Source organism: Schistocerca americana, chromosome 3, assembly GCF_021461395.2.
Source record: "Schistocerca americana isolate TAMUIC-IGC-003095 chromosome 3, iqSchAmer2.1, whole genome shotgun sequence".
In the NCBI taxonomy this organism is placed as follows: Eukaryota; Metazoa; Arthropoda; class Insecta; order Orthoptera; family Acrididae; genus Schistocerca; species Schistocerca americana.
Window position 1 is genome coordinate 982,950,172 of NC_060121.1, and position 12,546 is coordinate 982,962,717.

At 38.0% G+C, this 12,546-nt stretch overlaps 1 protein-coding gene across 1 annotated transcript in view; it reads left to right on the top strand.

Moving 5' to 3' along the window:
• Positions 1-12,546, top strand: part of LOC124605475 (intraflagellar transport protein 172 homolog) — a 320,057-nt gene that overhangs the window by 266,810 nt on the left and 40,701 nt on the right. The window contains exons 27-28 of the mRNA XM_047137189.1: positions 1,456-1,660; positions 5,781-5,954. Coding sequence (XP_046993145.1) covers positions 1,456-1,660; positions 5,781-5,954 — 379 coding nt within the window. The remainder of the gene's footprint in view (positions 1-1,455; positions 1,661-5,780; positions 5,955-12,546) is intronic.

A 12,546-nucleotide genomic window follows, 5' to 3' on the forward strand; every position in this document is an offset into this window, starting at 1 on the left:
CCAGAATCAGGATTTGGAAGAGACAGATAGTTGAAGAGTTAAAAATTTGATATCAGCGTAGAGAATCATTAGAATACAGATATATGTTCATCTTTCTTTTCGTACGTATCTCTCTTCAGCATAGTGATGTTTATATTGCGTCTTTGACCCACACAGTGTTCCGATAACTTACACTTAAACTTTATCCGTAAACCAAAATAAGATGTATCACAATAGGCTCCATAGAGCTGTAAGTGTCTTGCACTAAATTTATCTGTGATGTTGTGTGTGTGTTCGTAGAGTTACTTTGTTGGTCGTCTGACCCTAGTTCTGTCTCAGTGAACAGTGCTGTAGGTTTTTCTAAGAATTTTGCGTTCTTGTTACTCTCTATCATGAATTTTTGTCATCCCCCTTATTACTGTGGTTTCTTCTGCATACAAGGTATACTGGTAAAACAACCATGTTGTACTGTTGTAGCTTTGCATTACAAAATATTGTTTTTTTATTTTATTTTAGTAAGTCCATGTTAGTATGTACTCTGTTTGGTGTTTGAATATTCATTCTGTCCTGGAGAATGTGCGCAGTCCTGTAGGTTGGATGATTTTTCCTAAGTATGTGCAGTGAGTGGCCTGTGAAATTTTTCCGGACTGTGTTTTCTGTTTTTTTTCATAGGTTATTTTGCGTCTGATTTTACAGGAGATTTCATGCAGTTTGGCTTTATCTTTGTTGTTACTTAATATAGCCACATCATCTGCAAATGCCAGGCATTTTTCTTTTCCAATTTGATTACTGTTGACCATCTTTTCCCATTCTCTGATTTTTTTGCTGGTACGTTGTTACACAAGGGTGAATTTTGAATGAGTTTGAAATTTCTTCCATGAATTTCACTTTTGCAGTGGTTCCTGACAAAATTTCTGGATGGTGGCTCTGGTCTTCCCATCAGCTCCTAGCTCTTCTAGGCTATCAATCAGCATTTGCCTGTCAACAGAATCATAAGATTTTTGAAATTCACGAATGTGACTGTAGTGTTCCGGCATCGTCTCATGTATAGTATGGTTTTGAGGTTCCAGATTTGTTCAATAAAGGACCTTCCTTTCCTGAATCCTGCCTGATACTCACCAATGTGCGAATCTGCTTACGGATCAAGTCAGTTCAGAAAAGTTTTAGTAAGAAATGTATAAGTTACTGGAGGAAGTGAGATTCCTGTGCAATTGTTTGGATCTGTTTTATCTCCTTTCTGGAGGTACTCTTTCATTCGTTTAGATTTACTCTGTTTTCCAGTCTTCTGACATTATTCTGTTAATTTTTGGAATTTTTGATGTTATGTTTTTGCAGCCCAGCTTCCAAAATTCTGCAGTAATTCCATCTCTGCTGTTTTTAATGATTTGATTATTTTCACTATTTTTCATCTGAGGAGGAAAGTAGATCAGCATTTGGTCCTGGTTTTAATTTAACTATATTGTCATATTTTTTCAGGTATGAGACATATGTAGACAATCGATACAAAGACTCACTACGGAAACAGGGCCAGGCTGATCAGCTGGTGGATGTGGATATTATTGGTGCTCTTGATCTTTTGGCAGAACAAGGTCAATGGGCGCGCTGTCTTGAAACTGCCCAGCCTCATGGGGCACAAGTACTTCATAAATACGTTGCGCTGTATGCGACACAGCTTATTAAGGTACTGTTGCTTACTGTTTTACAATACTTTGCTAAAACATATGTTTAGCTACATTGTTACAAAATTACTCTGTTTTTAGAATGAGATTTTCACTCTGCAGCGGAGTGTGCGCTGATATGAAACTTCCTGGCAGATTAAAACTGTGTGCCCGACCGAGACTCGAACTCGGGGCCTTTGCCTTTCGCGGGCAAGTGCTCTACCATCTGAGCTACCAAAGCACAACTCACACCCGGTACTCACAGCTTTACTTCTGCCAGTATCTCGTCTCCTACCTTCCAAACCTTAATCTGCCAGGAAGTTTCATATCAGCGCACACTCTGCTGCAGAGTGAAAATCTCATTCTGGAAACATCCCCCAGGCTGTGGCTAAGCCATGTCTCCGCTATATCCTTTCTTTCAGGAGTGCTAGTTCTGCTAGGTTCGCAGAAGAGCTTCTGTAAAGTTTGGAAGATAGGAGACGATATACTGGCAGAAGTAAAGCTGTGAGTACCGGGCGTGAGTCGTGCTTCGGTAGCTCAGATGGTAGAGCACTTGCCCGCGAAAGGCAAAGGTCCCGAGTTCGAGTCTCGGTCGGGCACACAGTTTTAATCTGCCAGGAAGTTTCATATCAGCGCACACTCCGCTGCAGAGTGAAAATCTCATTCTGGAAACATCCCCCAGGCTGTGGCTAAGCCATGTCTCCGCTATATCCTTTCTTTCAGGAGTGCTAGTTCTGCTAGGTTCGCAGAAGAGCTTCTGTAAAGTTTGGAAGGTAGGAGACGAGATACTGGCAGAAGTAAAGCTGTGAGTACCGGGCATGAGTCGTGCTTCGGTAGCTCAGATGGTAGAGCACTTGCCCGCGAAAGGCAAAGGTCCCGAGTTCGAGTCTCGGTTGGGCACACAGTTTTAATCTGCCAGGAAGTTTCATACTCTGTTTTTGTTTTACAGACATAAGGCCTTGGTCAAAGGCATAATTCTCTGGCTAACAATTTGTCTTCCAATGCAGGAGACTTCATCAGAGACTTTAATGATTGAGAAAGCAGTTAGAGACATGAACCAGCTCAGCAAGCCAAACTGGTTATTTGTATCCATGCAATGGTCAGTTTGCGACATCACCAGACCAGTGCCTATGATCATGGAGTGATGTTGATGTAAGCTGTGGAGCTTGTAATGAGGAAGAGTTGGTGCTGTTTGTTTTATTGAGCACTAAGGCCCACAACCAGTTTAATTTCAATCCTTCTTCTTTCTGTAGCATAATAATTATTAGATCTTGCTAAAACCACAAAAACAGTTTTAACAGAAAATAAGTATTGGAATTAGACCAGTTGTGGGCCTTAGTGCTAAATAAAACAAATGGCACTAACTCTTCCTCACTACAAGCTCCATAGCATATGTCGGCATGACTCCCCAGTCTCAAGCAGCAGTCTGATGACATCACGAATTGACCGTTGCGTGGGTACACACAAACAGTTCAGCCTGCTGAATTTGTTCGAGTCTGTAACTGTTTTCTGAGTTGTTAAAGCCTGTGTAGAAATCTCCATTAATGTAAGAAGAAACATTAGGCAGAGAATTATGCCTTGGACCACGGCCATATGCCCATAAAATAAATATCAGCAATTACACAAATACCGCCCTGCATTCCATGAGTACTCTGCTTTCTGCCTCACCCCTTTTTTGTTGTTGTTCACGGAAGGATATTTGATGCTGTTGTTCAAACAACTTACAAGAATGGAGCCTGGTGGTGCATTTGACAACTGCCAACATTTGGACAGGTGAACAACCCATCATTTTCAGTACACAAATGAAGTGAGGGAGTGCTGTGCAAGGAAATTTAAACATTTGGTATCCAGAGCTATTCCAGCCAAAACCCATAATATGGCTTATGGAGACTGGCAATACATACACCATTAACAACTTGCATCACCACACAATCAGAGATGACTAATGTCAGAAGTTATTGATAGTGAATATTAATTAACACTGGGTTAGCAAGTAACATTAACTCTGTCCCTGTGTTGCCTGACCACGGAGAGAACAGGATTCCAAGTGGGATTTAAGCACAAACCTCCCTCTCTGTTTACGGAGTCATTGCTAATTTTGATTTCAATTGCTTCCTTAATAACACGAACTCTAACGGTTTTCAGACGACAGGGGACGGTGTGGTACTGCGGTGCAAGACTCACACATCTCTCGCAGTTGACTCATGGCCGGCCGGAGTGGCCGAGTGGTTAAAGGCGCTACAGTCCGGAACCGCACGACCGCTACGGTCGCGGGTTCAAATCCTGCCTCGGTCATGGATGTGTGTGATGTCCTTGTGTTAGTTAGGTTTAAGTAGTTCTAAGTTCTAGGGGACTTATGACCACAGCAGTTGAGTCCCATAGTGCTCAGAGCCATTTGAACCATTTTTTGAGTTGACTCATGTATTCTATGCAGCCGAACTTCTCCGAAGACTATAGCTGGTTAAGGGAATTCCAGAATAGACTTCTTTTCTATTGTTGCAATTATTCTGTACTCTCAGTACACTTTTGTGCAACTCTGTTATATTTTCATATCCACAATAAAACAACTTAACAAGTTTCACACAAGTGTTCAACTCTCGTGAGTCAACCCCATCTTGGACCAGTAGAGACTAACAGATACAATTACAATATGTTTGGTTTAACAAACCCTATAAAACCAGTTCTTGCTTCTCGCAAGTCCAACACCAGAAAGTCCAATGTAAATGTCTTTCATTCAATACATAATTCATTTGTTCACAACAATACAGCCGTTACACCATCAAAGAATAGAGCATGCTTGCTCCTTGTACTGGACATACAGCTTCTGTGGCACATGCTGCAAACACTTTTCTGCGCCGATCAACTGTCACTGTTGCATTATTTTCCCGATACATGCCCATCCTGCACACACAAAAACCGACAGCGAGGTAGACACATCTCCATTGTCTCACCATCTTACTTGAAATATCGGGTGTTCAAGATGGTGGAAAGCCGAGTGTCTCTAGAACCGAAATTCTCGAGGCACTACAGAACTCAATAGCTGGAATGGCATGCCATAGTCTCTGTGTTGTTATACTCCCCACATGTACCAAGGCAACGTTCTGCAGTAGGAGATTTGCTTGGCTGTTGTAAGCATGTGTGGTGCTTGTACTTTATAAACTTGTCCTCCATGGTCTTGTTGGTGTGACCAATGTATGACATACCACCAATGTGTGGGATACGGAAGAAAACTGCCTTAAGCAAACCAAGATCATCCTTTACAAACCATGGACGGGGCCTAATTGTAATGGTGGTTTAATAATACACTTCACTTCACTCCCTGTTTCCATACATTATGACCAAACTTATTGGAAATGCTAGCTGCATAAGACAAAAAGGCTGTAGACTTACATGCTGCCGAATCATTTTTGTCATTCGATTCACAGGTGGTCTCTGATGTAATTTGTGTCTGATGTGTCTTTCACTATAACCGTTCTGGCAAAAGGTGACTGAGCTAGGCTAATTCAGCTGACAAACTTTCAGAGTTGAGATGACATAAGCCCAATGAACCAAGGTACAAAGTACCAATTTCACATTGCTGCATATTGACAACTATCCACATGATGATCCAAGTCAGTGTGAATTGGCTTCCTGTAAAAGGCGTGTTCCAACATACCACCAATCTCAATTTCTTTAACTGACATAAGAAATCCACTGAATTCCTAACTAACTTACTAATGGGATCAACAAAGTAATAACGTGTATGCTGCATGATACATTGAGGATTACCAACAGTAGTACTAAGAGGAACCCCTTCCTTGTGGATCTTCAAATGGCTATATAATCTGTCACCAGTCAAAATATAAGCAATTGTAGAAGACATCACTCAGGTGCATCCCAGTAAGCTGTTTGAACAACATCAGCTTACATTAGCTTAAGTGGAGATGAACACATTAAGAAACAATATGCATTTTTCTTGCTTGAATGTACAAATTTTTAGCCAAGGTTCTGTCATCAGAAGCAGTTACACCACCTTATCATGATTTCCTCTTCACGAGCTATCTTATTAGTATATGTCAGCCTTTCATGTACATCCTTAAATTACTGTTCTATTTACTCTGCATATTGATTTACTGTTCTAGTATAATAATCTTTACTTCACAGGATGGGGATCCAATCAAGGCTCTCAACCTTTATATGAAGTATGAGGCACCGGCATTCACACAAAATTACAATATTTATAAACGCATAGCAATTGATATATTTAGCTTACCCGACACGATGGGGCCAGATGCGTACAGCACTTGGGCAAATCTGCGTAATATGCTGTTCCAGCTGGTAAGAAGCTTCGACTGCACATTTCGTTCCATGAATGTTATTCAAAAGCATATCAGCACCCCTCCTCCTATGCATAGCTTCATAGCTTCTTCTTTCTCCCCCCCCCCTCCCTCCCTCCCTCCCTGGCTAACCTCCCCCCCTCTCTCTCACTTTTCTCTTTGTGTTGGGTAAGATTTATTGAGATTAAATGAATGTCTGTGAATAACATACTCTCCAGAAATAACTCTCTATTTTTTTAAGTTTAAAGGAAGAATAGTAACACTTCTGAATATGTTTCATAAAATTAGGAAACCATGTGATAAGCATTACACCTCTTATAGTTTTTGTACCTCATTTCAGCTCAGCAAAACACATTAACTTAACTCATAAAGGAATAGGCAGTTGTCACAATGTTTCAGGGTGGTTATAATTAAACTTGAGCCAGTGTAGGTGGAAAATTATTTACTGTATGAGTACCCAACTTCATGAGAATGATGTTCAGACTGTGTACTCAGGATTTTCATTGCTAGTAGCTTTAGTTTGCATGGTTAATAGTGTTAGTGTCATGACATGCTCTTTGGTGCCAGTATTGGTATGCCTACGGAGGGTTGAAACACAAGAGTCAGTGTGCTTTACAGCTGCAGGCAGTAAACTTGGGTCTGGACTAGGTGAGCGGGGTTTTACTCATAAAGCTGTTTTATCAAAACAACAGCACTAGTACTCATGCTCTCCACGAGTGTTGACACACTAAAAGAATACAGCGAGGTCCTCTTTCCGCACTGAGATTGAGGAACATAATTCAGAAGTTTGAATTACCTCACGATTTGGAAATTGCTTCTGGGAAAGCTGACAGCTAATAGTGCCACAAGTTGTGGAAGAAGTTATTGCTGCCATGACTGAGAATGCTGGACATATTGTGTGATCTTTAAGCAGTGCACAAATTGTGTCATGACAGCTAAATATTCCATGGTCCACTTGTTTGAAAAGTGCTGTGAACACTTAAGAAATGGAATTTCTAGTGTGGTTCCAGGATGTCGTCACATTGAGCAGTATTTGTAATCTGTAACATAAGCATGGTACACAGTTAATAAATTTTACCCACTCATGTGTAAATTAAAATGTGCTTCTTTCCAATGTTTTATCCATTATTTCTCGTCTACATGTCCTTAGAATTGTTTCCACAAATTTCCTTGTCCTACTATCACATGTTTTTAATGGGCCCCCTCTCAGGTAGTAAAAGTTCAATTACAAGCACCCTGTTTATAAAATTTACATTATGTCTTAAGACCTACTGTGATGAAGTGAGAAGCATAAAGATAAAAGTCAGTGATTTCACTGACAAAACTATTTTGAAATCAGTTTGTTAAAAGTTAGCATGTTGTGAAGGTTTTGAAATAGTACATTATGTATCAAGGGTGATGTAAACATAGTGTATAACCTGGGTGTGCGAATTTCCGTGGAGAGTGACATAAACTTCCAGGCATTGCATTATTAAGATTGCCATAGTGACAATACAAAAAAAACCCATATTCAATGTGTTTTTGATCCACAGTTAATCGTCAGACTTTCAAAAGAGTTACATCACTGAATTTGTCTCATAAGCACTGCTATTCTGTTACAAAAAGACTCCATAGTTCCATAACAAAAATTAATGCTTACATCTTGAGGACTAAGTAGGTTACCAAACTAAATTGGTCTTTTTTTTTTTTTTTTTGACGAGCCTATGGCCACTACTGACCTAAGTAAAATGAGATTACAAATATCTTTAATGAGTCAAAAGTTTTACAGGTAAGAAATTAGGCAGCTTTCCCTATATATGTGATATGTTTCTGGTTTGGGAAAAAGCTGCTGCCTATCTAGTTGTACTACACAGCTGATGGTTTCAGCTACTATTTTGTACTAAATGTTTATGTAACTATGCTGATTTCATGTAACACTATCAGGTGCCTGTGTACTGGAAAATTTAAAAAAAATCACTGCATAATTGAAATTAACCAGACTTTTCACCCTTCCCCCCCCCCCTCCCCTCCCCTCCCCCCCCCCCCCCCCCCCCCCCCCCCCCCGCCCAATCAAAATATTCAGATGAATCATAGGACTGGTTAATGATGTATGTATGTTGAGAATTACTAGCAGAGACAGGAAAATAAACTGGTGGATCAGTGAAGAGATTAGAGTGGAAGACCGAATCATGCACATTGACATAAAGTGGAAAACTATAATGACAACTCAGACCGCAGACCAGTGCCTTAGACAAAAAGTGTAAATACATTGACATTAATGTTATGTGATGTTTGTATCCAGTGTGTTCCACAGAACGTTCTCAATATTTGGTTTTGTGAAATGCATGAAATATGAAACACTTGGCTATAACTGAAAATGCTTTTTACTAATGAATGGAATTATTTGTCTTGTTACTTCAAAAGATGGTCAAACATAATCTTGATTTCAACACTACATGAGAATGATTTTTTTCTAATTATTAATGCAACAGAACACAGTTTGTATATTTCTAAATGCCTAAGGTTTATTTGGCATCACTAATTAATTTGATGAAATAGCTCTATGTACAGAGCACATGAGCTTATGTTCACATCCACACAACTTAAAACTGAACTGCAAATACTGTGTTTTTCAAATTGTAAAAAGAAATTTGTTAATGGTGACCATGCATTACAATAACCACAATGTGACCATTGAAAATTTGAGTAAAACATGCGATTCAAATGCAGATCTCCTACTACTTGCTAGTGCTTGTCCCACATTTGTGTGTGTCAGTTTTTCAGTTTTTTCCCAGATCTTTTTCTCAGATCTCTGGTAACTTTGGACTAGCACAACAGAGGGAATGCTTGACAGGAGAAATGAACTTAATGCCCCCATAGCAAACTATACTGATCAAATTGAAGATAGTACCATTCATTCTTGACTTTCCTTGCATCCTTCATTCATTCATGAATTATGTTCTATAAATTCATCATGAAGGAGAACCGTCAGGGATGTAGACCAAATCAGATTATATATTAACAAAGTGAAGCAGGTAAAAATTTCATTAATGATTAATTACTGTTAAACTGGCACAAATGATTAATGTGTATTCAAGCTAAATATCACACCGTAAACTTAACTTTTTTTTCTAAATTTAACAGGAAAACTTCCATGAAAAACTGTAGCTCTCTGAATTGCTTTAGGTATCTGCTGTTCATCTCTTATTACTTTTGTAACATTTACTTTGAAACGTTGATATTCATTATAGAACAACTGTTATTCATGTGTCATAAAAACAGATAATGGCTATCTTTAGTTCTTGAATTGATAAGGTTTTTCTGTTTGGATGATACAAACTTCAAAGGATAATGGAGAAGTGCAGATGTAGATTAGATTAGATTAGTTTTTCGTTCCATAGATCCGTGTTGAGGAGATCCTCGTGGATGTGGAACATGTCACATTTTTTTTTTTTTTTTTTTTTTTTTTTTCTTTAAAGCTGAAATAACAATACTGACAGTATGAATATATACAATACATTATTTGTTTCTATTAAAAAATTCGTCAATGGAGTAGAAGGAGTTGGCCACTAGTAAGTCTTTCAGGCTCCTTTTAAACTGATCTTTATTTGTAACTAAATTTTTTATGTTTGCTGGCAAATTATTGAAGATGAGTGTTCCTGAGTAGTGGACCCCTTTTTGAACTAAAGTAAGTGCTTTTAAGTCCTTGTGCAGATCATTTTTGTTCCTGGTATTGTATGTATGAACTGAGCTGTTTGTTGAAAAAAAAGAGATATATTATTTAGGACAAATTTCATTAAGGAGTAAATATACTGAGAGGCAGTAGCTAGTATACCCAGTTCTTTGAAGAGGTTTCTACAGGATGTCCGTGACTTTACTCCACAAATAATACGTATTACACGCTTTTGGACTCTTAAAAACTTTTGTTTGACTTGAAGAGTTACCCCAAAATATTGTACCATGTGACATTATGGAATGAAAGTAGGCAAAGTATGCAAGCTTTTTCACTTTTATGTCGCCTATGTCTGCTAACACTCGAATTGCAAATACAGATTTGTTAAGGCGTTTCTGCAGTTCTGTGGTATGCTCCTCCCAACTGAATTTATTATCAAGTTGTAATCCCAGGAATTTAAGACTGTCAACCTCTTCTATCTGCTCTTCTTCGTACTTTATGCATATGCTGGGTGGAAACCTCTTACAGGTTCTGAATTACATATAGTGAGTCTTTTCGAAGTTTAATGTCAAGTGATTGGCTTTAAACCATTTATTAATATCCATGAAAATATCATTAGCAGATCTTTCTAGAACTACACTCGACATACTATTTATTGCAATACTTGTGTCATCTGCAAACAAAACGAACTCTGCTTCTGGCAGTGTAACTGATGAGATCATTAATGTACACAAGAAAAAGCAATGGCCCTAAGATGGATCCTTGTGGGACACCACATGTAATTTCTTCCCATTCTGATGATGACGGATGACTTAATTCACTAGTCCCTTACACTGACACCCTTTGTTTCTTGTTAGCTAGGTATGACTTGAACCATTTTGCAGCACTGCCCGTGACACCATAGAATTCTAATTTATTTAAAAGGATGTTGTGGTTTACACAATTGTATGCCTTTGACAAATCACAGAAAATACCTGCTGCTTGTAACTTGTTATTTAATGAATTAAGTACATTTTCACTGTAGGTGTAAATAGCTCTTTCGATATCAGAACCCTTCAGAAATCCAAACTGTGTTCTTGATAATATGTTATTTGTGGTCAGATGGTTGAAAAGCTGCCTGTACATTACTTTTTCTAAAATTTTTGAGAATGCTGGCAAAAGTGAAATCGGTCTGTAGTTTGATGGCATCTCTTTATCCCCTTTCTTGAATAGAGGCTTAACATCTGCATATTTCAGCCAGTCAGGAAATGTCCGAGTTATAATTGACTGGTTACAAAAGTAACTTAGAATTGTACTAAACTCACAAGAAAATGCCTTAATTAACTTTGTTGAAATTTCATTGTAACCACTAGAATGCTTTGTTTTTAAAGACTTTATTATGGAAGTTATTTCTTTTGGTGAAGTGAGTGACATATTCATGTACCTGAAGCTATTTGTAAAGGCTAGTTTCAGATATTCAAAGGCATTATTTACCGATCCTGACAATCCCATTCTATCAGTAACGGATATAAAGTACTTGTTAAATAGATTTGCCACACTATGCCCATCGGTTACTAATGTGTCATCCACCCTTAGTGCTATTTGATCCTGTTCCTTTCTGGTTTTACCAGTCTCCTCTTTCACTATATCCCATATTGTTTTTATTTTGTTCCGTGACATTGCTATCTTCTTCTCGTAGTGCATTTGTTTAGATGTCTGAATTACTTTTTTTAATATTTTACAGTATTCCTTGTATTTAGCTAAATCATCAGCATTGGATCTGTTCTTGCTCGACAGATACATTTTCCTTTTTGTCTTACAGGAAATCTTTATTCCTTGTGTGATCCATGGTTTTATTATAGACTTCTGTTTAATTTGAGTAACTTTTAGAGGAAAACAGTTTTCAAACATGGTACTGACATTGTTCATGAATGTGTTATATTTTTCATTCATGTCATGAGCACTATAAACATCTTTCCAGTTCCTATCTTTGAGCAGTTTTCTAAAACACTTAATTTTTGGTTGATTGAATATTCTCCTGTACTCAGATTTAGCAGTCTTGATAATCTGCTTGGAATTTACATCTAAAACAAGGAGCTGCATGCCATGATCTGATAGTCCATTTGTTACAGTTTTTATGATATGATTTTGTTCCTTTGATTTGTCTATAAAAATGTTATCAATGGCTGTCCTTGAGGATTTAGTGATCCTAGTTGGAAAGTTTACAGTGTGAGTTAGATTGAAAGACAACATTACTAACTGCAGTAAATGTTTACTGGAAGATTAAATTAGAAAATCTGTATTAAAGTCACCAGCAATTAAAATTTCTTTGTTTCTTCCTGTTAAATAACCCAAAAGAGCTTCTAGATGATTTATGAATAGATTATAATTTCTTGCAGGTGCTCGGTAAATAGTTACTATTATATAGGATCTGTTATGGAACTCTACTTCTGTTGCACATGCTTCTAGATGCTGCTCTAAACACAATTTATTAATGTCAATGTTCTTGAATTTATGGCAGTTTTTAATAAATGTGGCAACTCCTCCTCCATCCATATCTACTCTGCAGAAGTAGGAAGCTAGCTTAAATCCCGAAATGTCTAACATATCTATACCAGTGGTCACTTGATGTTCAGAGAGGCAGTTTAAGATAGGGAGCTCTTGTCAGTAAACAACAGAGTCAGTAGTTATATGTGAAAGTGGGGTAAAGACTTCAAATTTACCATTTATCTGCTGATGATTACAAAAACTTGTTTATTTGAATTTTTATAATGATTTTATTTTTATGCTGTACTTCCACATGGTGCTACATTCACTGCAGTTACTCAGAGCGGCATCTCTTATCTATTGTGTAGGCATGACATTGGTACGCACAGTTCTGTTGAACCTAGTTTCAAATTCTCAGTCTCATACCAGAAAACTCTCTCTCTCTTCTCTCTCTCTCTCTCTCATACACACACAA